We start from the raw sequence: 26,194 nt of genomic DNA, 5'->3' as shown, positions 1-26,194 counted from the left end.
TCTCTACAAATATTTTTCATTTGTAATTATTTTATTGGTAGTTTATAATTTGTATTAGAGAACTCTTTTGTTTCCTTGGCTAATACCTGAGAATCTTACTCTTTTAGGGGCTGTTTTAAGTGAAACCTCTCCTATTTTGGGCCTTTCGTTCTTGGTGTATAGAAGCACAGCTGTTTGGGTGTTGATTTTGTATGCTGCTTTTCTGACGGCTTGCAGAGCCTTTGACTGTTTTCATAACTCCTGGTTGTTTTTCTTGTGGTAGATTATTTCCAAGTTGAAGGACGAAATCCTGCTAATAGAGAAAGAATGCACAGATCTTCAGCTACACATGGCAAGAACAGATTGGTGGTGTGAGAACCTGGGCCTGTGGAAAGCGGCCATCACCAATGCAGAGGTATTGCTGCTGCTGCTGCTCTTCTGTATAAGCCAGAGAATTCTGTATAAGCCCTGGAGAATTAAGACTGAAGGACAAAAACTGTACTCATTCTTTTAGCCACCTTTGTCTACTACCTTCCTTTCCCTCTGTTTTCACTCTGGGGTGCTCGTGCGTGAATGGAAACTTTGCAAGACCTCGTGGCGTGGATCTGTCTTACTCCACCTCAGTCAGAGTTGCTCTGTTCATTGAATTGTGAGCAACCTTGAGACAGGAACAGTCAATGCCCTTGGATAACTAATTTTTTGTTATGATTGATATAAAATGGAAAGTATTCCTAGGAAGTTGAAGATAATAAACAATCAAAAATGTAAATATGTTTTATTGTTCCATTTTGTTCAGTTAGATCTCAGAAACTCTAAGATCTTTAGTAATGAATATTTTTCCTCTTAGGTATTTGGGTTTTTTGTTTGTTTTGTTTTTTTTTTTTTTTTTTTTTTGAGGATGCGCTTTATTCCCTCTCTTAACCATTTCTTTTATAAATATATGTTGTATAAAATAATAGATTTCATTATGACTTTTTTACATGTATATAATGTACTTTGATTGTTTTCACTAGCCCCCCCCCCATTAGCTTTCTTGTTCCCTGCTCTATCCCCTTTCATTTACTGCATGGTTACTGCTGCTGTCATGTCCTGAGTGGGGAGAAGCTAGAGGTAAAACTAGTCATGCCCACCACACTAAGCCCAAATAGCAGGGCTGTGAGTGAGCACAGGGCATCAATGTTTGTTTCTTTTAGTTCTTTTAGTTCTTATCATTGTTCTTATCTGTGCTCCTCTCTGCCATTGTCTCTGCCACTTGATAGCCTGGGTGTGAGAGAGCCTAAAATTCAAAATGTTGTTTACCTTTATATATGGCAAACACTCAGCATGCTCTCCACATGCTGTTCAGAAAGCCATGTGTAAAGGTTCATCTGGTGTGTGAACATTCCCATTAAGCTAGGCTGTGCTTGACTATGAAATACCATTTGGTTTTTTTTTTTTGTTGTTGTTGTTGTTGTTTTGTTTTGGTTTTGGTTTTTTTTTTTTTTTTTTTTTTTTTTTTTTTTTTTTTTTTTGAGACAGGGTTTCTCTGTGTAGCTTTGGAGACAATCTTGGAACTAGCTCTTATACAGCAGGCTGGTCTCAAACTCACAGAGATCCTCCTGCCTCTGCCTCCTGAGTGCTGGGATTAAAGGTGTGTGCCATCAACACCCAGCGGAAATACCAGTTTTTAAAATGTAGCAGTGGATAACCGTGGATGAAATTTTCATTTGCATGGAAGTGTAAGAATGTGATAGATTCAAAAGGCGGTGCCTGTGGGATGAGGCCTTCTCTGTTGTAGCTAGAGCTGCTTCTGCATATTAAAATCTTCTGGGTGCAGACATGGAGAGAGGGAGGGGCAACCCCTCATGAGGTGCTTTCCTCACAAGGCCCTTGGCCCTAGTAACCTGTTATTATTCAGGAGTAGGCTTTGGTCCATGGTCACTGAAAAGATAAGGGAAGTAGAGACAGGGGTTACAAGAAGTCCTGTGTAAGATGGATACATTTACATCAGCCAGACTTTTCTGGCTTTGGACCCTGCCTGGCGCACTTACCAGATGTGTAGGAAGTTGGCTGCTCTGGCCATGCCTACACACCCCACCTATACAGTGGAATAGTATTCCTGCCTCACATGGTGCGTGTGGGTGTCCATGAAATCTAGTGTCTCTTTGCTGTTTTTTTTTTATTCTTATAATTTATCATTTTTTTATTCTTATAATTTGTTAATTCAGGCTCAGATTAGTACAGTACCCCCCCATGCCTGTGAGTGTGTGTGTGTGTGTGTGTGTGTATGTGTGTGTGGTGGGGAGGGTGTGTAAGAGATGGGATGGGCGGTGGGGAGGGAGTTGTATAAGCTGGGCAGTAAAGAACCCCACAACAGTAGCTGTTCTCCACTTACTGTGTCTGCACTCTGGGGGGAAAGCAAAGCCACTCCATTCCCGGCTAATTCAGATTACTGGCAGAGTTGAGGAGTACAATATTGCAAGCCTGAGATCTGCTCTGTCTTTTCTTGCTGTTTCCTTCTTGGGCTTCTTTCTAACCTCATTTTCTATTTTGTGACACAAAGATGCTTCTCATGAATTAGATCTATTCAGATGATCACCCCTATTTTAAGATTTGCTGTGTCATATAACATGATCTAATTGCTACAATAAGATCCATCACACTTAGGCCCCCAGGGTTTATTGATGGCACCACGCAGGATAAACCAGACAGAGGGTAATTGTGTGTTGGGGGAGGGCAGTTCACTAAAATTCTCTAGTGTCTGCTTATCATGATTTAGTTTTCTGGGTTTTTTGTTTTGTCTTTTCAAGGTGACAGAAGAGAATGGCGAGCAAATGCCTTGTTACTTTGTCAGGGTAAATCTACAAGAAGTTGGAGGGGTTGAAACTAAGAACTGGACTGTCCCAAGAAGGCTCAGTGAGTTTCAGAATTTACATCGGAAACTTAGTGAGGTATGACTACTCATGAACACTGACTTGTTAACACAGGAGTGTAGCATTTCTGAGCATTAAGACATTCAGAGCTCACGCCATTCATACAGGAAATGGATTGCTCTTTCTGTTTGCTGTTGATGCCTTGAAACAGTGTTTTCAGTCTGACATTTGGAAATTACTCATAAATCAAATAATTTGGTGTACTCCAAATCCTTCAGGACAGACGGTTGTCTGATGATTTCCATTATAAATTGCTGTAGAGCCCCAAAGATGTAAGAGGCCAGGGATCTAGGGCCAGTGGATTTGAAGCTGAGGCTGTAACCATTTACTGGGTGCTGAAATCAGCTGTGTGTTAAAGTGCTAGGAGGGGCAGAGTATGTACTCTAGGAGTTGGTTGAAAAGACCCAGAGCCAGAGAGGGCAACCTGGCATCCTGGATCTACTGTCTGGGTTAACCCTTGTGAGGGTTCAGGAAATAGATGCCACACAGCAAGTAGAAGAATGTGCGGTACATAGAAAACACTTCCCTGAGTCTGTTGCTGTCAGTAGCAATGAGCACATATATGATAGCATAATCAGATGCAGATATTCTAACTGTGCATCATGGTAGTCAGATAGCATACGTTTTCTGTTGTTTAGATAAGTTCCTGCATTTGCTGGCTAAGGGGAACTGACGCTATTGCTTGCCTGAGTCAGGGTGTACGCAGAGTGACCAAGTCAGGGTTAGAACCAGCTTGTCCTTACTCCTGTTTTCTCTCTAGAGGTGATTCCACTTTATCACAGCGATGAAAACTTCTGCAGTCATTTCAGGTTGAATTTCAGGCTTTTTTTTTTTTTTTTTTTCTTGCTGAGAATGAACTAACACTGGAAAGGGCAGAGTTGCTTCTCAGAGTTCTCTTTTGCCAATGAAAGACATCTGTTTCCTTTGACTTTATCTCCTGTGGTGATTTCTAACAATTTTTTTTTTAATGTAAGAGCTATTTATTTATCTGTTTATTTATTTTATTCTTCTTTCATATATTGCATCTCAACCATGGTTTCCCTCCCTCTTCTCTTCCCAGTTCCCTTCCCCCACATCCCCTCTTCCCCAGATCCATTTCTCCTTCCTTCCCTTCAGAAAAGAGCAGGTCTTCCAGAGATAATAACCAAACATGGCATGCCAAGTTATAATAAATCTAAGCATATCTCCTCATATTAAGACTGAGCGAGGCAACTCAGTGGGAGGAAAAGGGTCCCCAAAACAGGCAAAGGAATCAGAGACAGCCACTGCTTCTGTTGTTAGGAATCACACAAGAACACCTAGCTACACAATCATAACCATATATGCAGAGGACCTAGGTCAGACCCGTATAGGCTCCCTGATTATCAGTTGAGTCTCTGTGAGCCCCTATGAGCCCTGGTTAGTTGGTTCTGTGGGCAGTTTTTATTATTGTGTCTTGACCCCTTTGGCTCCTACAATCCTCCTTCATCCTCTTCTGCAGGATTCCCTGAGCTCTGCCTAATGTTGGCTGTGGGTTTCTGTATCTGCTCCTGTCAGTTACTGAATGAAGCCTCTCTGATGATTATTATGTTATGCTCCAATCTATGAGTATAGCAGAGTATCATAAGGAAAAAGATTTCTAGCTCTCTTAATCGAGGACTTTCTGAATACTATTCAAGTGCTTTTAAAAGAGTGACAGCCAAAACTGAGTGTCATATATTGCTACAGCAGTTCTCACTTTGACCATGGTTACTCTATGAGTATGGAAAACAAAACATTTATCTCAGAGTAAGAATAAACTCTTCCAGTAGTTACTGGGTAAAACTAGCACTATGGAAACATGCATTGTTCTCTGTGTGGCAAGCCATGTAAAACCAAAGCTAAGTATCAGCTTAGCTTGTTAACAAAGATAAAAGAGGAAAATAAATCTTGACATAAAATGTACTTGCAAAATAAATGTTCTTAAAACATAAAAATGTAATTAGACCAAAGAATTTTACTAGTGGAATGAAAGTGTATAAAACCCATGGCTTTGTGACTGTCATTCTCACGTGAACCAATTGTTGGACACTTCTTTTTCCCTTTCCACTTACTACAGTGAGTTCCCTTTGGTGAAGACTCTCTCGTGTGACATATGTAAGCAGTGGGAGGAAGCACATTTCCCATCTCACTGCCTGTCCACGTCTCTGAAACTGTTCCAAAAAGCTGTTCCAAAGATGAAATAACACACCATATACCCAGCACTGGGCTGATATCATGTAGGATTCCACCCACAGAAGGAGCCTGTTGTTATTATTTTATTATTAATATATTTAGTCTATGGTTTCCTTTGAAGAGCAGTTACTGGAGCTACAACCTATGGTTTGTTTCCTTTTTATTCCCCCCTCCCCAAAGAAGTTAGAAACACATGTTACAGTAGAAAGGCTTGTGTTGTGGGCTTCCAGCACTGCATGGTCTGCTGTGTGTGACTACATAAATGTTCAGAACTATCGAGGATGTCCCTCCAGGTTGAGCCTGATGGTACTGTGTGCATTTCAGCTGGATGCAGTGGTGCCTGCCAGTGATCCCAGCATTAGGCAGACTGAGAAAGGGAAATCACAAAGTCAAGGTCATCCCAGACTACATTGTGAGAGCCATTCTCCAAAAGGTGGGGAGAGGGGCAGAGGAATAAATGTGATAGGCAGTTGTTTGGTTTGTTCTAACTGTAGTTACAAGCATCCTTAAGATGAAAACGTAGTTTTAAAAGAGTAACATTTGATCTTTTCCACCCGCAGTGCGTCCCTTCTTTAAAAAAAGTCCAGTTGCCTTCTCTCAGCAAGATGCCTTTCAGATCTATAGATCACAAGTTTCTGGAAAAGTCAAAGAATCAGTTAAATAAATTTTTACAGGTAAGCAAGTGGGAAGTTTTGGGTGTAAGGGTGAGATTAGCTATTTGGAGGTAAACTGTCACCATCCCAAGAGCTTGCTAGTTTGCCTTTTGTCTTCTCAAGGCACCCCCCAGTTTGTGTCCCCAGCACCACAGATGCCGCCCATCTCTATAGCTTCCCCAAAGATGACTCTCGTATCCTTCAGTGGTGATGGCCTCCCTGTTTACTTCTAAACCTGTTCTCCTATGACACTGGGTACAAAGCAGTTTTGTTATCACATTGCTAATCTGCATTGTAACCCCATTAGCTCATACATAAACTTGATTTATGGCAGGGTATGCTGGTACATACATTTAATCCCAGCATGTGGGATATGGAGACAGGTGGGTTCAAGTCCAGTCTGGTCACACAGTGAGTTCCAGGCCAGCCAGGGCAACATAGTGAAACTCTGTCTCAAAACAAAGAAAAACAAAACAACCAGAACCCCCTTGGTTTATGTTCTGTTCTTTCTCCTAGGCCAGATAAGCATGGATGGGACCACTGTAAACAGTTACATGACTGTATAAGGAGTCACTCTGTTCAAAGAGGTGACACTGTCTCCTGCTATGAAAGGCCACCATTTCTGAACTTAGCCATAAAAGGGTGTTTTGTGGGATCCACGTGTAATATACAAACTTTAAGTTGGTCAAATACAGATGATTAAAGTTGTCTTTGAAAAGCAGTAGCCCTGGAGATCTTGAATGATGTGCAAAATAAGAATTTTTATGGCATCAAGTAGTACCAAGAACTGTTTGCATTCTGTCTCCCACAGGCTGAATTCTTAGGTACTGGCTGTTTTGTAATTGAGACCACTGATGAGTGTTCTTACATGGTTTATTTCTTAGAAAAAAAAGGCAGCCACTTGTGTGTGTGTGTGTGTGTGTGTGTGTGTGTGTAGAATTATGGTAAAAGAGAGGTCCTACCATGGTTCTGCCTGGTTTGCCTTGTAGCTCTCAGCAGCCCAGATAGTTTCGATGTAGACATAATTAGTCCTCCTCTTACTCCACAGAACCTGCTTTCGGATGAAAGACTGTGTCAGAGTGAAGCACTTTATGCCTTTTTGAGCCCTTCTCCTGACTACCTCAAGGTTACTGATGTACAGGGGAAAAAAACCTCCTTTTCCTTATCTTCATTTCTGGAAAAACTTCCCCGAGACTTCTTCTCCCATCAGGAGGTGAGCAGTCCAAAGGTGGTGCCACTTCAGTGTATTCAAGGAGACACGTTCTTGAAGGTTGCTTGAAAGAAGAGCTATTTGTTGAAAGGCAAAAATCTGAAAAGCAAATACATTCATTTTGAATGATCACCTTCACCTTAGGGAGTTAATCATTGGAAGAATTACAAAACAGGAACAGGATAAATGTCAAGGTGGCAAGTGCTGTCACAGTGGGTCCCTCAGGATGGTGACTAGCGTAAAGCATTGAGGGAAGACCGTGTGGGTCCGAGGTCTCAGGTGAGTTTGTGGGATAGTTGGCAGATCATCAGGCCAGACTGGCAGGTGTCTGTCATGTGTTTATGGAAGATAAGGCAAAGCGGTCGTGGCAGAGTAGGGGGCTGAAGCCTCACTCATGGATGTGGAGAACTATGGAGCATGTTGAATCAGGTAGAAGCTGGCAGCAATGTGTATGATAAAACAATCACTGGAGAGACAGCAAGCCTGTTCAGTCTCACATTCTGAACCTCAGGCTCAACATATGTTTCAACCACCAAAGCCCCTTGTCTTAGCCAATTAGAGGAGACTAGCCTCCAAAAGTGACTTTTCCTTAGTCTTTTGATAGTTGGCATTGCTCTTCATCAGAACTGGTTTATTGAGTTTGCAGAGAGACTGATTGTGAACAAAACTGTGGTACTTTATTGCATTCTGAGTTGGGAAGAGAAATGCCCACATCTCTACTGGGTCAGAAATTGCTCAGTAACAGGGAGTGTTGTAGCTGCTTCTCGGTGCTCACCTTCCTCATCCTCTTTGAAGTATTTGATGGTCTTGGACTAGTGTGAAGCCAAGAAGCTTTGGAGAACTCCTTGTGCTACCAAGACACTGTCTGACTGCTCACCTGGTAACACCCAAAGGCCTATCATTAGTCTGGTGCTTGATCCAACCTCAGCTTTCTTTTTTTTTTTTTTTTTCTTATTAAATTTTTATTTTAAAATTTTCATATATTTCGATCATATTCTTCTCCCTCTCCAACTCCTCGAGGTCCTCTCCACCTCCCTACCCACCCAACATCATGTCCCCTCCTTTCCAAAGCAACAACAAACCAATGATAATCCCAGCTCCCTGAGCCTTAAGGAGAGGGATATGATGAAGACATCCCATTTAGGACTGAGTGTTCCAATGTCTCTCACTCTCTGTACATTGTCCAGTTATGGGTCTACTGCAAGAAGGAGCTCCTCTGATGAGGGCTGAGTAATGCACAGATCTGTCATTAGGAGTCATATTTTATTGTTATGTTCTTTTAGCTAAATAATAGTAGTAGGTTTTCCCCTAGGCCCAAGATCTATCTACTCTCAGGTTTTTAACCTATTTATGTGTCAGGAATGGGTTCCATTTCCTGTAGTAGGCCTCAAATTCAATTAAAAAAAAAAACAGAAGGAAGGAGGGAGGAAAAAGAAAGATGATTAGATTACCTTTCTTCTTTGGTATCATGCAGAGAACCTTCCAAAATAATATATATTAGTGGTGAAGCTTCTAGTTAGATTCCAGCTCAACTTCTCTGTGCTCACTGTCATAGTAAGTATTGTCTTCAGCCATAGAGCTTACCATCAAGTTGCCTTGGTAATACCCTGTGATGTTTGGGGGAGTCCATGGGGCCCCTTTGGCCAATGACTCAACACAATGTTACCTATTACGGACATTAGAGGTTTGCTTTCACTTCTGGTTTCTTTGTAAACATTAAAATAACAATCTTTAGCTGTCTTTTCACTGCCTGGTATTTGGGCAGCACTTCATCTCCCCTTATACAAACTCCCCTGTATGTCAATCTCCCCAGACCACTGTCAGCCATTAAGAATCTGGACCTCACTGCACTCATGAACACCAGCTTGATGCTTGGCATATGATGTGTGAACTGAAATATGCTGACATGTAAATCAGGAAATGAGACTAGTAAAGTGTATAGTAGATGCTTGAAGCAGAGCTTTAAAAGTACCTCAATGACCCTAAAATGCATATATTTTTAAGAGTGGTGAATTAAAAACCATTTCAAAATGAAAAAAAAATCTCATAAAACTGTATTACCAATTCCCTGATTACTTAGTGATTCCTGCCTCCTCCCCCACAGTTAGCTTGTTTTAAGCTTTGAATCTGGCTGTAGAGTCAGGACTATCCCCTGAGGGTAGAAGCAGATTGCCCTCCAAGTTGAAGATGGTAGATGTCAGTGGATGGCTTGGAGTATGTACTTGAGGGAGGAAGTCAACTCTGCATCATTGTACTGAGTGTTCCTGGGTAACTGACCCGCTGCCTCCGGTGTTGCTTATACCCCAGGAGGAGATGGAAGAAGACAGCGACCTGTCAGATTATGGGGATGACGTGGATGGGAAGAAGGATGCCTTGGCCGAGCCATGTTTCATGCTGATTGGGGAGATCTTTGAACTTCGAGGAAGTAAGTCTCTTTGATGGTCAGAGATTTGTTTACCATCGCTCTGTCGCTGGCATGCATTTGATGTGTTTGTATCCACATGTTCATTCATTTGGCAAGTTCTTTAACGTGCCAGACACTTTAAAGACACTGCAGGGCTGTACTTCAGGCTTGCTGCTGAAGGCACAGCTGTAGGTAGAATTTCTATACTCCTGAAACTTGGGTTCCTGGTTTACTCAGCATTGTGCTCCTCTGAATTCAAAGGGAGAGAATGCATTGAACTCTTTTCCTGTGTAGCTTCATTATCTCATCACCAAAAGTTATTCAAAAAATCATTTGCATAGCCTGTCATTAAAGGTGCAGTTTTGATGCCAGGGTAGTGTTGTGGATATGGAGATTATATATACATATTCACACATACACACATTAATATACTATATTATGAAGGTTCAGTGTAGAATAATTTCAATAACTAAAGTTAGAGCTAAAATAGTTTAGAAATGGAGGCTAGTTAACCTGTTCAAGAAATGCTCATGATAAATAGCATTCAAATAGAGGAAAAATTTGTAGCCTTTCATTTTAGCTTCTTTTAAGATAGTTGCTGATCTTTAATTTGATTCAGTATAGCCAGAGAACAGTAGTATTCCACTCAGTCTTTCTTTTCTTCAATGAAATCTTGCCCACAAACCTGTGAGTCTTCCCATTTCTCACAGAAGTGAGAACAGGAGAATGAAGCACTCTGTCTGGTAGCATTGGTGTGTCCTTTTCCATAAACTCAAATAGATTCCAGTACACTGTCAATGTGTCAGAGCCATCACAGCCTTAGGAACTGCTGGCATTTTAGCCTGCTCATCCTCCACTGAATGCGTGTTTGCTTTTGTCAGTGACATTTCCGAGAGGCATAAATAGAATGGCCTTGATAATGGGATGTGATGCATTTGTCATCCTCGGGTGGCTGCCGCTGCCTCTGCCCTCAACAAACTTTAAAAGGAAGCAGAGGGCCATTTGGGCAGGCAGAATTGGGGACCGAGGAAGGACAGGAAAAGTAGTCGAGAGGGGAGATACCAGTGATGGCAGAGAACTGAGCAAAATATTTTGTCTCCTGTTTACGTTCAGAATACAGAAGGACCTAGTAAGGCAGATTTTTATTTTAAAACCCTCAGCTGTCAGGCATTCTTCCTAGAGTTCCAATTGTGATCAGAGCCGCTGGCCATGAACTGCCACTGTCCTGACCTAGAAAAGCCAAGCAAAGTTATCATCATGAACAGAAATGTTCATTCTAGCTGAAAGGCCAGCCCAAAATAAGCACATACTTGGTGCTGTTCCAGAAAATTCCACACTGAAGATCCAGGCATTGCTGTGGCATGGCTCGGAATCTAAGGCTTGATTTTCATTTGCAAGGATGGGGTGTTAGTTTTTTTAACTAGGCCTTGAGAATCATTCAGAAGTTATGAATGCCCTTGATGCTTTGGTCTAATGTCAGGTTTCTCTCAGTTGTTACTCCTGTGTGGTCTCCCTGGAGAAAGATCTTTGGGCATTTACTCCTTTTAACTTTCCCTACTGGATGCAGATGGCCTGAACCTTTGTCTCCATTGTTGCCAAGTCTGAGTTTTTCATTTCTTTCTGTCTCAGTAGCAAACATTTCAGGGACTAGAGATGACAATATAAATTTAGAAAATTAGTTTATATTCAAATTTATAAACACAAAATTATCACCAGTTTTTTTCTTCCTTTTGTGTTCATTGGTATTCCACACCTATTAAATGTCCCTATGGTAATAATAAAAGTTGCGATGGGCAGAACCTTCATGCACAGAAAACACCCTTAGGGATGGAGGGGTACAAGCCCCCTTCACTCTCCTCTTCTGGTTGAGGAGCCAGAGGTTCAGCAAGGAAGTGATGCATGCCCAGCTGCTCAGGAACGTGTTACAGGACCCTGGTCTTCATAGTTCTCTCTCTCTCTCTCTCTCTCTCTCTTTTTTTTTTTTTTTTTTTTTTTTTTTTTTTTTTTTGTCTCAAACACATAAGATATAAAAGTACACAGTGTTGAACAGACTGGAATACTCAAAGGGGAACACTTAGACCCATCACTTCATTCATGTCTGGTAGTGTCTGTCAACATTTGAATACAGACATTTCTCATTGAGAGCTCTTTGTAGGAAATTGGAAGCAGAAAGCCAAGCAGAAATCTACAACGGTAACTGCACTGTCTGCTGGTGGGGACCAAGCATGCTATCAGCAGTCCAGGGACACAGGAAGTAAAGTATTATATCAGCTCTTCTACAGACAGAAGAAAGAAAAAGAGGTGTGTGGGGTGGAACAGAGGGGTTGGGATCCTTCTAAATGCACCTCTCTGTTTGCTTAGTGAAAAACGAAAGCTTAGTCAAGAGTTTCCCAAGCAGGCGTTTGCTAGCCCATACCCTGTCTCTAGGTGAGCGGGCATTTGCTAACACATACCCAGTTTACAGAAATGGAGCCTGTGATTGATGCTAAGATTCAGACAGAGTCAAATGGCAAGACTGTGTGCTCCGTTTAGCTGTGAAATTGTGATGCTTATAATATCCCGTGATTAATATTTTCTTCTGGTTTATATTTTAGTGTTTAAATGGGTACGAAGAACATTAATTGCTCTTGTTCAGGTCACTTTTGGAAGAACCATCAACAAGTGAGTTGTACAAAATTAATGTTTGAATCCATGTGTTACCCTTTGAATGTTGAATTATCTTATGGAATGGCAGCTGATGGATTTAATGGAAAGAATCCTTTTGTATTTTGTTTCTGATACGATTCTGAGGCTTCTAGGGAGGCAGAGTTGTGAATTTCTTTGCAGCATGAGTGGTAAATAGATGATGAAAATTTGTGCTAGTTCCAGCATTCTGACTGATGAGGGTCAGAAGGCTGCTCTGGAAAAGCTCTGCTTGGGATCATGGAGTGCCTTTGGTATTCTGTTGGCATGCGGCATAATGGGGCATAAGCTACAGTTTAGCCACAATTGAAGAAGATACTCACCAGCTGGCAAGTATTTGTTCAAAGAGAAATACAAAGCAACGTATATTCAGTTTTAGAATTGAAGTAGTGTTAAAATGTTAATTCTTCTTTGCATGTCAACATACATGGTGGAAGACTGTGTCTGTCATACAGTCTCACCACATACCCTGTATAGATTGTAAACTGCATCGCAGTATGCATTTACATAAAAGCATTTGTACATGTAGTCTTCTACAGGATATTTCCACATGTGGCATTTGTTCAGGGGTCTGCTGTGAGAACTCATGGTCAGTCAACAGTACCTGCTAAGAAACTGTTGGTATTGCTCACAGCTGTGAGAGCATGCCCTGAGCATTGGTCAGAGCAAACAGGTTTTTTGTCTTTTGTTTTTTTGTTTTTGTTTTTGTTTTTGTTTTTTTTAAATCAGGGATTATCCTGTGGTGAGGAGACAGAACTAAGAGATGGCATGGCTTTCCCAAGGTCATCAGTATACTGTTCAGTAGACTTCCAGGCCTGTCAGTTTTGTTTCCCATTACCCCTGGGCCTGTGGTTTACAACTGCCATTGACAGGTTCTTTTAAATAAGTATCCAAAATACGGATCGGATCTTCAAGGGATTTTCTGCAGAATAGAAATATGAGTGAATGTCTAAAAAATAAGAAACAAATCAGTTTTTTGGTATTTGTAAAATAAGTTTTGGGATGAAAATACTGTTTTTCCAGGTAAATAACTTACTGTTGAACACTGGGGAAATGTTAATTGATAGTTTTATTATGTAAGTTTATATAGTTTTTAGGAAATACTATAAATGTATTGTAATACATATTAATACAATACTAAAAATATATTGATTTATACATAGAATGTGCTTTCTTGGTGTTCACTACAAATGTTTACTTCTGTTTTATTTCTAGAGTAAAAAAAAAGATAGTTTAAGTTGTCCATCAGAGGCTTATATAGCTAACTTAGTGTCCTTTGATCAGAGAAAGAGCCCATCTAATGAAAAACTTGATTAGTGCTCACAGGCCCTAGAGAAATTTCCAGGTGCCTTCTTTTCCCTCATACTTGAGCTCACTAATATGTTTCCTTGTCAGATTGAGCAAATCACGTGTACTCTCCATGTTCCTCTGGTGACTTTGACCCCTGCTCGTGCAATGAGCAACTGGGCTTGTGCATGATGAGTAGACAGGCAGTTCTTTGCATGGAGTGTGAGAGCCCCTATTAGGAAACTTTGAGCTGTTCAGACACTGGGTTTGCTACCAGGCAAGGGATTGTGGAGCACCTGGCACAGGTAGAGGATGACACATCATAACTTTAAGCAGCAGTCTGGAAGCAACCATGGTCTCACACACTTGGTTTGCTTCAAATGCTGTTGGCTGATAGAAAGAAAATATTTGGGTGCTGTTCTTTCCTAAGAATTGCCTAATGTTCAGTCACAAATTGAAATTTCTTCATTTCTTCATGGAGTACTAGTAGTTAACTGAAAGCAAGACTACAGAAATCCAAGTGTGTTGTTGATATAGAGAGCTTTCTTAGGAAGGCAGACGGGCAGGTTGGCGGTTACTTTTTAAAGCAGAAGTCCATTAAAGTAGATTTCCTTTCCTTTGCCTGGATTTGAATTACACCGTATTTTGTCATTTTTTATTTTCACTTTGAAACATTTAACATTGCAGCTTGACACAGAATTTAATCACTTTTCTAACATTAACTGATTATTGTGTATGAAGTGCTGGACTTGGGACACCCATTTGGAGATGTCCTGAAACCTTTTATTCCTAAAAATCTGGCTGAGACATCAGGCTCTTGCGGAGCTTTCTGGTTACTGTTGATGTTAGTTCCTGCTTGATCTCAGCTGCTTATGGTCCTGGTAATCCAACATGATCCCTTACCTTTCCACTTCCTCCCCTTTCAGCCTAACAGCTATTCCAGGCTCTTTTTTAATTGCTAAGGGAATGGCTAAAGTTGGACCAATAGGATCGTATAGAAGACTTAAGTATAGGTAAAAACCATTTCTGCCTAACTGTGCAGGTCTAGCATTCCCAACCCAAGTTGCATTCCTGTGACCCTTTGGAGTTGACTGGGTAGTGTTGCATCTTTAAAAGATGTCCTTGCTTCTGGCCAGTGAGCACGAGGTGCTTTCTCTAGGTCGGGGTGTTTTCTCGGGACTATCTTCCATGGTCACTCTAAGGGGCCAGTAAAAAAACAGTCTGGGCTCCTCCAGGACTGCAGGTGCCCAAGGAGTGCTTCCCAAACCACTTTCCATCAGGATCAGGAAGTGGACTTGTGTTTACAGTTTATAAGCTTCACAGAGAAATGATCAGTGTATGAGGGGAGCTGAAATTTTTGAAGAAATTTCAGTCCTCTGCTCTTTCTATATTGATTAAAAGGCAAACATTTGGAAAAGTGGGTGCCATTGAAAAAATGTAAACCCCATAATGTGTATGAAACTACCAAGCAATTAAAAAAGGAAAGAAAAAGAAACAGAAAAATATGTGAACATGCGAACCCCAGGAATGAATTGGTCATCCAGTATTGCCAAAGTGAACAGTAACTTTTATAGTTCTATAGTTTATAGGTTTAAAAATTAGTTTATTCATCAGGCATTTAGATCAGGCTGTCTCTTAACCTACCCATTGGCAAATGCCTTCTGCAGATAGAGTATATGGTTCTTAAAAACCTGAAGCAAGCAATATTCTTTTCTGTTAAAAGACAAATCCGGGATACAGTGAGCTGGATATTCAGCGAGCAGATGTTGGTTTACTACATCAACACCTTCCGGGATGCTTTTTGGCCAAACGGGAAATTGGCACCACCAACTAGGATCAGAAATGAGACACAAGGTCAGGAGACGAAGCAGAGAGCACAGCAGAAGCTACTTGAGAACATTCCAGGTGAGGCCTTGCCCTGACAGACAGAGTGGGGAGGAGTGTTAGTACTGTGAGAGAGATCCCTGTACCTCCCTGGAGGCTGCTCTCATCATCTGCCGAGAAGACACCTCACAACACATTTCATGCTTAAAGTTTACTGTGAAACATTAGAAATGTGCCTAAAACACATTTAATTTCCAAAGCAAGCAGTAGCAAATACTGAAATTGTAGCCTTCATAAATGCCGTTCCGTAAAAAGACTTTTAAAACCTTTCTTTTACATGGTCAAGAGAACCAGCCAATTATGTTAATTAGGCCTCCATGCTTTGCTTATTGTGTGTTTGAACAATATCACTTGAGGACAGAAAATTAATTTTTTTCAGATCTCAGGATAGATCACTTGCCTAGCAATGATGGCTAATATTGTCAACTTGACAGGATCTAGAGTCCCTAAGATACAAGCCTCTGCGCATGCCTTTGGGAGTTGACCTGGCTTAGGTTAACGGAGGCAGGGAGACCCACCTTACATGTACGTGGTAGACTTGCATGGGGTGAGGCCCTTGTCTGAATGTGAAGGAGAACATGAACAGAGCACCAGTGTCCAGCTGCTGCCCTCTGCTTCCTGACTGGATGCAGCATGAACAGCCTACTCAGGCTCCAACTGCTGTAGCTTTCTCACCGTGCTGGACTACACCTCAGCTCCTGACCCAAAATAAGCCCCAAAATAAGAGTTATTTTATCACAGGTAACAGGAAGAGTAACAAATAGACTTAATATGCTTAAGGCCCTGGGTTCAGCCCTCAGCAGTGCACCAAAACATGCAATATTTTCTTTCCTCAGATACACTTCAGAGCCTTGTTGGACAGCAAAATGCCCGCCATGGTATAATAAAAATATTCAAGGCACTGCAAGAAACGAGAGCCAATAAGCACCTGTTGTATGTGAGTAAGCGATCCCCCAGAGGACTCTCTTCCTTTTTGGATTTTGTATTTCTGTTAACAAATTAGGATAGCTTTTAATCCCTAATAGTGTCAATTTATTTTCTTATTACTCGGAGCCTGTTTTTTCTGCTTCCTTTTGTCTCTCATTTGATTAAGAATTATAAAGGGGGACATAGCAGTCCTCTTCTTGCACAGTGAGCCCTCTGCTGACCTGACTTAACATCTCTGCATGACTGCAGTTTCTGTTATTTCAGCCAAGGAAACTTTTTCTCATTAGAAGTACCAACACATGCCTACAATCCAAGGACTCGGGAGGTAGAGGCCAGTGTGGGCTCCATGACACATTGTTTTTTAAAAAAAAAAAAAAAAAAAAAAAAAGGCAAAACCAAAAGAGGAAAAAAATATCAACATTAAATGTCACAGACAGTTGGATGTGCCTAATGGACCATGGCATACGTCGAGTCTCTGTAGTCTGAACTCTTCTGAGAGACACTTGTTTACTGAGGACAATCTTAGGACTATAAGTAGATGTTTCTCTCAGGCACGCATTTTAAGTAAACCCTCACATAGCCCCTTCTCTGCCTTTCTTTCTCTGGACAGGTACTGATGGAGCTGCTGCTCATTGAACTGTGTCCCGAGCTGAGAACTCACTTGGATCAATTCAAAGCTGGGCAAGTCTGAGACTGCACAAACCAACCACCAGAGAAATGTCTGTGTAATAATAGACATGAAATTTTCCTCTTTTCCACAGAGGACCTGACAAGAACCACACTGATTTTTATTTTCGTACCTCCCTCTCGTTTTATGTGAGATAAGCAGCATCAGAGGGAGCAGACTGATGCTGTGGTAGGGAGTAGAAAAACAAACTCGTGTTTATTGGTTTTTATTGAAATGATATAAATACTTTAGAGATCAACATGCTGATTGAAATGCAAATGTCAATATGTGATAAGAACATAGGAGATATTTTAAATATTTATGAAAATGGTTTTGTTGTAAAATGACAAACTCTGACTATTGTACAGTTAATTCCTCACTGAGGATTCCAAACATTCCTGTGTTTCATGTGTACTGAAGAACACTGTTGTGCAATGCTTGGTGTAAAGTTATTGTGAAAATTTTATTGTCTTTATTTTTACCAAAGATTTCCCATAGTTTGAAGCATTTGAAGCAATAAAATTTAAAAATGAACCACAGTGCTCAAAGGTATTAAGCTTGTGTCACAGAAAGAGGAAGAGCGTGGACACTTGTGCACCTAAGATGTGTTTGTTGAGAGCCTTTTCATAGACGGCGCCATCCACTGAGAGCTTCCCAAGGAACTATAAATTTGCTGCCTGGTTTTTAGTGCATGCAAAAGCCAGACTGGACAGCTAAGACGTGAGCTGAGTTTTGGAAGAACTGGCCTCGAAGACAGGGAAGCAGAAGAGGGAAAGCTTCACAGAGTTGAAAGATTCTGTTAAATCCCGAAGTCTTGTGCACTACAAGGGCCTTAGGTGAGGCCCAGGGTCTCGATTTTGTCATTATTGATAATGGGACCACGGACAAGTCACTGACTCAGTGTCTGTGGGCTTTGTCATGCGTTAGGCAGTCGTAGTCATGCACTATTCTGGTTTCTAGAAATACTGAAAACAAAAGGCAAAGCTGCAATCTGAATAAAAGAAAAAATATTCTCAAGTGGTATAGGTTTATTGTGCTAATAGCTCATTACTGACAAGTTCTTGATGAGACACAGTTCTGAAGGATGGACAATTAAAACTGTACAAGTTTCATTGTTGAGTCTTCTGATCACAGCTCTCTGGTCCCTTTGTTCAGACTAAAATGGTATTGAGACTCTGACAAACTGTGGTTGGCTATTTTAGGCATAAGAATTGTCCTTCAGTAGATACCAAAAAGACCATCTAGAGTAGATTCAAGGAAGAGAAGCGATGTGAAGTTGTGCATCATTTGATCATCCTTAGCCATTGCTTAAACTTTAGGTGTTGAATTTAAATTGCACCTAAGGAAAAGATACTCTGGGCTGTGTGGTGGCAGGAATGCACACCTTTACTTCCAGCACTCAGGATGCAGAGGCAAGCAGATCTCTGTGAGTTTGAGGCCACCCTGGTCTACAGAGTGAGTTCCAGGACAGCCAAGGCTGTTACAGAGAAATTCTATCTCAAAAAACAAAACAAAATTCTTTTAGAGGAATTTATTTAGTTAGTTTGTTTTGGAAGTTTGTTTTGTGTTGTTCTTCTTGATACAATGGCTGTCTACATAGCTCTGGCTGTCCCGGAACTCACTATGTAGACAAAGCTGTCCTGGACATCACAGAGATCCACCTGTCTCTGCCTCCCAAGTTCTGGGATTACAGGTATGCACCACCACATTTAGAGAGAGAATGTGAGTGTGTCTGAGTGAGTGTGAGTGTATATGAGAGAGAGTTTACTAGAAGAACTAGAGAAAGGCAAGCTTGGAGAAAGAAGTTGAAGTTGCTATAATAGTGTTCTAGGCTTGAGATATTGAACAGGATGTGGAGAGGGAGTGTGGAGTATTCAGTAGCTATTACAGAGGAAAAGACCTTGTGTCCAGGGTTGGTTAAGTCTGTAACTTTTTTATAGAATGCAGAAGTATACAGCTGTTTCTTCTCCTTATATAAAACAAAGTTCAATTAATGTACGTACATGAGTGCATAAGCAAGGCCAGGCTTTCCGCTCTGCAGCAGCTCTAGCAGATGCCACCTCATCTCCATTTTCTCACCACTAACAGATTTTGTTTTTATTCATCAACTATTGCAAATGACAAATTGTACGGCTCAGTGGTTAAGAGCACTGGCTGAACTTCCAGAGGATTCTAGCACTGGCATGGCAACTCACAATCATCCATACCTCTAACTCCAGGGGATCTAACGCCCTCTTCTGGTCTGCACTGACACACAGACATGTATGTAGGCAGAACACCCATCAGACATGCATGTGGGCAGAACATCCATACACATAAAATAAAATTTAATTTTTCAAAAGAAAATGACATTGGGATTTAACAGGTAATATGCTGACAAAAGGCAGGGATTAAGGTTTTTAATACATTTCACAAACATATCCCTGCACAATTTAAAGCAAGTGGACTATTGTTTTCACTGTGATATTTTCTTTCTCAGATTTCACAGACAGTAAGACAGTTCGTTGCTAGTTAAATTTTCTTCCTTCTGAGACAGGGTCTCTCTATGACCCTGGCTGACCTCAGACTCAGAGATCCTCAAGCTTCCATCTCCCGATTGCCACCTAGCCTGCTAATTTAATTTTGACACATATTTAGACATTTGGAAGAATATTGGCTAATTTATTTCTTATATATTTAGAAGTTTCTTCACACTAAAGGAGGCAATCATCAGAGTGAAGACACGGTCTACAAAATAGGGAAAGATTTACCAACTAGTAATATCCTTAATATCTATGATATATACAGAACTGCAAAACTTAAGCACTAAAACCCAGAATCATCCAACCTACTAGATGGGCTTAAGGAACGACCATGTTGCCCAGCTATACACTCCTGGTGTGTCCCTAAAGGATTCGGGTCAACATGCTACAGAGAAAAGTAAGTGTCCATATTCACCTTCACCTCACTCATAAGCATCTAGAAGTGCAACCCACTGAGATGTTCATTAACAGATGAATGAATGAGGACGATGTGAAACAAACCCAACAGGATTTGATGCAGCCACAATGAAAACTGAAACACTTGTCAGGAAGACAGACAGAAGTGGAGGTCATTATGTTAAATGAAATGAGACTCTGAAGGGCACACCATTTTCTCTCAAGTGGAACTGAGATGTGAAAGGGTCTGTGTGTGCACGTGCGCGTGTATACCAGTGTGGATTAGAGTTTGTATTTCTGTATGTATGTTTATAGCTCTTGTAATCGGAGGACCATACAAGGAGAGGAAGGGATCTTACGAGAGGTGAGAAATAAGTAATATAAAGTATGTGGTAAGGAGAAGGGAGCCAGGTGGTGGCGCATGCCTTTAATCTCAGCACTTTGAAGGCAGAGGAAGGCATATCTCTGACAGTTCAAGGCTATCCTGAACTACAAAGAGAGTTCCAGGACAGCCAAGGCTGTTATACAAAGAAACCCTGTATCCAGACAGATAGACAGAAACGCACACACGCACACACGTACGCACGCACAGGAGACTACCTGGGGAAGCGCAGGGAAGGGGCTAGCTGTAGGACCTCCAGGGATGGAGGGCAGTGAGGGAGGAGGAGTGAGAACAAAGTATAGTGACACGTGTGTCAAATCCATTTCTTTGTGTGCTAACCTAAAAACATTACTTACCAAATAATAATAATAATAATTTTGTAAGAAAGCTTTCTCAGGCTGGAGTACAAAACAATATTTAAGTAATCATTTGGTTAATGATTTTTATGAGATTTTTTTCATATTTTACCTTATATAAAAATGTTTCTAAGATTTAAACAAAGATAGAAAATGGATTCAAACAAAAGCATATTGCTGTAATTCTTATATTTATCAGGGTCACAATGGTTTTTGCTCTAAGATCTTTGAGGGCACATTTGGAGGGACATGATGCTAAGTAATTTCTTAAATCCAATTTTTAAAAATTTACAAATTAGCCAGTTATCTGCAAGACTCTTTTAATAAGTTATAGAAATACTATACACTTCTACATAAGGGATTTGGAAGTCTAATCTTTAAATTTTACTTGGCCTTCATTTAATTTGTGAAAAAATTCAGACAACAGTACATTTTAAATTAGCAAAATTCGTAACATTAAACAAATGTCCAAGAAAATATAAAGAATGAAACTTTCAAATTATGTTTTTAACTAAGTTGGCAGCACATGTACTTGGGAAACCACAAGACTCAATCTGTACTAAGTCATTCCAGACACTGCATTTAATAAGGCACAGGGGTACTTTCTCTCAGCATGCTTTCAAACTCAGGGCAGTCCAGGCCACTCTGCAGGCTAAGAGGTGGGTTTCTGAGGGCTCTTCCCAGCAATTTGATTGGTGTCCAAAGTTTGGTTTGTAAAAATTACAGAATACAAATATAAGAATGAAGGAAAAGCTTCTGTAAAACACCCTGGATAATATTACGGGATGCAGGATATAACAGATGTATCTGCTAGGATTGATGGTCTTTGTTGAAATGCATTGTGGGCTAAATTCTTTGTCGAATAAGTAAGGAGTGAAGCTCATCCGCCAATGTAGGGTTCAGACGGCAAGCCTTAGATTAAAGAGAGAAGAGAGTCAGGTATTTGGTAAATTCACATTGCTTGGTTCTTCTCTTTTTAAAAATAGACAAACATATACACATAATTTTAAAATTAAAACTAAAGAATTATTAAGAGAAATAGAAATGATTAACATATGGTCTCAAGCTGGTCTATCATGTTAACACCAGAATCTATAATAATTCGATTTTTTAAATATTTTGCTTTACAGTGTCTAAATAGTGATAAGGTACACGATTCTGGAATGGCAGGTGTTCAGCAGGAACATCAAAACTTATCTGGTACAAGCACCATTCTGAGCAGAAATTGTCTCTTCATTGCCCAGGACATTGGTCTTTCACGATTTTCTTAGCTTCTTGCTATTGGCCAGAAGCCGTTAACCTTCTAAGGGAAAACTTTTGCATTTGTTTCTGAGACAGTAAAGTCAAAAGGTTCTTCCTTGCATTGAGCTGAAATTTCCCTCCACATACTTTAGAAATGTGGGTCTTGGAAGAGTGCACAATGCTTAGAGACGCCTAGCACTGAGTGCTGATACCAGACACGTGTCCCTGCCCCCCCCCATCTTACTGCCTACCTTTGGTGTAGTTCCAAGTCCTCTCCCTCCCTGCCACAGGACTCCCTTATGTTCAGTTCACAGTGAAACATACCCCGTTTCTTTCCGCACACCTCTTAATTTTCTCCACTTTGTCCGTCTCTTCCATGGTGTGTAATGGGCTAATTGTTGCTATGTTATCCGTGCAATGTTGGTACACAGCAATAGGGCTACTATCTCCCAACAGGTGGAAAATTGTCCTCACCTTACTGTTGGTTTACTGCCCTTTCAGGGTGATTATGCCTAATATCAGATCATTTTAACTAGGCTTTCTCCCACTTATCTGCAAAGCATACTATGGATAATCTGGAACACGAAATCAGATTGGTTTGGAGATTAGTATGGTGCAAAAAGGTTTATATTTTTAGAAAAGTTACTTCTTTTTGTCCCCTACTCAATTTACATGGAAAGAATGGTGTTGCAGTAAAAACCCCAGATATCTGCTGTATTTGTTTGGAAATCTGTTTAAAACATGATAGCTCAGGGTCTCTAAGCATGGGTGCACACTGGAATACTCCAGAGAGTTTTGGCAAGTATTGGGGTGTCCCATTCCCAAAGACTATGAATTAATTCTTCCAAAATCAGACCTGGCATTAGCCTCTAATTCCAGAATGTCCGGGGTAAAACCACCAGGACTGCCATGAGTTCCTGGCCAACCTGGGCTATACAGCAAGATCTATGAGCACAGAACCACATAGAGTTAATTATGATGCCATTCTGATTGGTGCTTATGAATGTCATGGACCTAAAGCATACACAGTTTTAAAATTCACTGCAGTTACTATTACAGTCCCTGCCCCCTTTCCCAGCCCCGTTGAAAAGTCTCAGATCTGAAAGACCACCACATGGATTAAAATGTGAGAGGGTTACTGATAACTTATATTCATGAAACTTTGTCCTAGGTGTATTTGTGTATTGTTTAAAACTGCATTTAATTACAATATTAGAATGAATATATATATACATACATATACATATATATTCATATGTATATATATGTATATGTATGTATATATATATTCATTCTAATATATATTTGCTTTGGTGAGGACATGTACATTTCGGCACTAAAGGCAATGATGGACCTTAATTTGCAGGTGGCAGCCAATTTAAGGAGACTAATTTACATCAAAATGGGGCTTTTATTATCTGAGCTTAATTATGCTGATAAGAACCTACCAGATGCAACCTGCCCAGACTCACCATAGACCTGTTTTCTGCACAGGGATAGAAAACCAACTGCAGAGAGCCAGCTGTTCTGCTCTCAAGGAAGAGGCAGTGGTTTCTAGGTAGGTCAACTTCTACGTCATCCCCAGGCTTACTTTAGAATAATAGTGTTTGGCAGCTGCTTCATCTTTCGCAATGCCCAAGCCAAGCTGGAGACACCGTGCGTGGTAGAAAGACGCCATGGCCATGCCTCTGCTGATGAACTCTGGGAGACAGTCTGTGACATGGGCTATCATGGGGATGTCGTGAACCTCATCGTAGTCCGCTATCCTAAAGGGATAAGGAAATTTAAAAGGATATCAGCCATGGTTTATGTTTTCCCAGAACAACCTGTGGAAAGTCTGCGCCTAAAGCGATGTCTCTACCATTTTGAGACATTTGCTGTGTGGTGAAGTTATGTAATACAGTGTGCTAATCACAGGGAATGGTGAACTAGATCCCTGTATCCTTGTGGCAATACTCATAGGGATTAACCATTAGAGAAATTTTGTTACCATTAATATTTTAAGCATATCCTCTTGTGGATAAATTGAGTAGGGGATAAAAAGAATCCTGTATCCCCTTGTGTAGGGAGCAAAGGAAGCCCTGAGTGAGTGAAGTCGGGGGAAGGGGGATGTGTGTTTTGACATGGGCACAGCCATGTTGAGAACTCCAAGGCTTTGGAGCTGTTACTCACTGGGCCAGGCTGGAAAGAAATGGCAAAACTTTTCTTAGATGTTCAAGTATGAGTGCTTGATCATTGTGTGCAAAGAGTAGCAACTGCAGCTTCCTCCTCCCAAATTTTGCAGCTGGAGACTGCTCCCTAGAGACCTCCAACCAAAACAACACAGTGAGGTTCCGGCGTGAGGTGGCAGCAGAACCTAGCTTCATTATGTGTGTGTATGTGTCTGCCCTTTCTTCATCTCCTCACTGTCCCTAGCCAGTGTCCCAGGATCCAAGCTGCTGTAAACCACGGCACCTTTGGGTCATCCATTGAAACTTGAACCTTAAATCTAGATAGTAATTGCACGTGCCCACTTTAACTCTGTAAGAAACTACCATATTTATCTTGAAAGAAAAAAACGTGCAATAGAAGCCAGGCTTTCCAAACTATACACAAATATGTAGACTTACATGAGAAGGAGATCTAGTTAACTTCACGTTAGCTACAATGTTAGGGGGAAATAAGAATATGGAAAAATGATGCAGAGTTCTAAACATTTTAAAGGTATGTTCAGGCTTGGGAGATGGCTCGGCAGATAAAAGCACTAAGCCTGAAGAGCTGAGTTTAAATTAACCCTCAAGACCCACATAGTGGAAGGATCCAACCATGTTGCTCTCTGACTTTCACATGTATGCCATGGCATGTGTACACACAACAAAGGAATCGGTGTAATAAAAATTTTAAGAACTGTTCAGAATCTTAGCCAGGATGAGCACTTGCTGGGAATATCAGAGGTGTCTCCTACAGTGGCCTGCTGCCTGGAAGCTAAGACTCTGGGCTGGCAGGGGACTTCTTTCTTACTTTCATCTTCTCTCCATCTCTGCCACTCCCTGGGGTAGGGGTAGGGGCTTGTCTGGGACTATGGGCAGCATGCCCATTGTCTGGTGGTCACTCTAGAGTACCCTGGACTGTGTGTCCTGGTTGTCCCCACTTTGGTACAGTGTGGATACATACATGTAGGCAACAGAATGGAGCCTTTTAGACCCAGAAAAGTTTCCAAAGAATTCGTGAAACATTTGTGTAAATCCCCGAACAATACCACAATCATGAACCTTTATTTCAACCATACAATGATAGAAGTGCATGATGGGGAATATAGAAGAGGTTAAGATTTCTTAATACGAATTTCTAATGTGTCAGTTTACACCAAGAAACCCACTTCAGCTACCAGCTCTGAAATCTGAAGGTGAAATGTATTGAATATGGTGAGAACTAGCCATACTGACAATTCACTTAAAGTTTAACAGCTTTAAATTTAGTTCTCAGTGGCACTGGACTATTTAAGGTCATTGAGCAATTGTCATTTCAACCCTGAAGAAAATTTTCTTGGACAGATCTGGCATGGCTTCGAGTACTTGGAAATTCCTCTACTTATTACTCAAATATTATTGTGGCTCGAATGTGTCTGCTGAAACATTCATGTATTGCCAGTGTCACAAGATTAAGAGGTGTTTAGGTCACAGGACCCTCCCTCATCCATAGGACTAAAGCCCTTCTATAAGAGGCTGCATGCATCCTTTTGGGGGCAGCGTTTGCCCTTTGACACCTGCATATGAGGACACACACACCCTGCACCCTCAACCCTCCCACCCCACCCACAGAGAATGCAGGTTTCACCAGCCAACTGAACATCACAGAACTTGGATCTCAGACTTCTGAGCTACAAAAATGTGAGAAACAATTTCTGTTCATTATAAACCACTCATCTGTGGTGGTGGGATAGCAACACAACCCAAAAGGAATCAAGATAGTCAGTTACCTTTTGGAAAATGCAACACACTTTGTAAAAAACTTCATCTTGTAGTAGTACTCCACAAGAGTTCCCTGGGCGTAGACATTCCCTCGTTCAGCTGCTTCCCGTAAGCAATGCAGGGCGGCGTCAGTGTCCTGGCGGATTCCCTGTCCGTAAAAGTACATGAGACCAAGTGCACCCTGGGACTCCAGATTTCCATTGCCACAAGCTTCCGAATGCCAGAAAAATGCCTGAGAAATCACAATTTCATTTTATCATCTGTAGAATGAAAATATGCAGAGGTTCTAGAAAGAAAAGGTTCTAATTAAAATTGTACGATTATGTGACAGGTCTCCTTGAATGCCCTTGAGGTGAGTTTCATAGGCGGCCAGCATTGTTTGTGGCAGAGGAAGGTCCGCTGTCTTGGGTTCCAAGCTTTGCAAGTCTGACAGTAAAAGTGGAGGAACTAAGGAACTTAAAAAACTAGGAACTAAGGGAAGGTTTACACCTGCAAGAAGGTACACTCGGAAATTTGCCACGGATACTAAGGAAAATAAGGAAAAGATA

At 41.0% G+C, this 26,194-nt stretch overlaps 2 protein-coding genes across 4 annotated transcripts in view; one reads left to right on the top strand and one right to left on the bottom strand.

Moving 5' to 3' along the window:
- Nucleotides 1-17,332, top strand: part of Snx25 (sorting nexin 25) — a 93,742-nt gene extending 76,410 nt beyond the window's left edge. For all 3 annotated transcript variants that reach the window (XM_051182362.1, XM_051182361.1, XM_051182363.1), the window contains 9 exons: nucleotides 263-394; nucleotides 2,769-2,909; nucleotides 5,645-5,758; nucleotides 6,786-6,950; nucleotides 9,255-9,372; nucleotides 11,946-12,012; nucleotides 15,044-15,225; nucleotides 16,041-16,141; nucleotides 16,742-17,332. In XM_051182362.1, the coding sequence (XP_051038319.1) occupies nucleotides 263-394; nucleotides 2,769-2,909; nucleotides 5,645-5,758; nucleotides 6,786-6,950; nucleotides 9,255-9,372; nucleotides 11,946-12,012; nucleotides 15,044-15,225; nucleotides 16,041-16,141; nucleotides 16,742-16,822 (1,101 nt within the window). In that variant the 3' untranslated portion in view covers nucleotides 16,823-17,332. The remainder of the gene's footprint in view (nucleotides 1-262; nucleotides 395-2,768; nucleotides 2,910-5,644; nucleotides 5,759-6,785; nucleotides 6,951-9,254; nucleotides 9,373-11,945; nucleotides 12,013-15,043; nucleotides 15,226-16,040; nucleotides 16,142-16,741) is intronic.
- A 3,336-nt stretch (nucleotides 17,333-20,668) lies between these two features.
- Lrp2bp (LRP2 binding protein) overlaps nucleotides 20,669-26,194 on the bottom strand; it is a 26,686-nt gene continuing 21,160 nt past the window's right edge. Inside the window, exons 8-10 of the mRNA XM_051182360.1 lie at nucleotides 25,655-25,878; nucleotides 23,288-23,462; nucleotides 20,669-21,366 (exon numbers count right to left, since the gene is read on the bottom strand). Coding sequence (XP_051038317.1) covers nucleotides 21,301-21,366; nucleotides 23,288-23,462; nucleotides 25,655-25,878 — 465 coding nt within the window. The 3' untranslated portion in view covers nucleotides 20,669-21,300. The remainder of the gene's footprint in view (nucleotides 21,367-23,287; nucleotides 23,463-25,654; nucleotides 25,879-26,194) is intronic.

This window comes from Phodopus roborovskii, unplaced genomic scaffold (assembly GCF_943737965.1).
Source record: "Phodopus roborovskii unplaced genomic scaffold, PHOROB, whole genome shotgun sequence".
NCBI classification, from domain to species: domain Eukaryota; kingdom Metazoa; phylum Chordata; class Mammalia; order Rodentia; family Cricetidae; genus Phodopus; species Phodopus roborovskii.
Note: the sequence above shows the minus strand (reverse complement) of the source record. Positions and strands in the feature narration are given on the sequence as shown.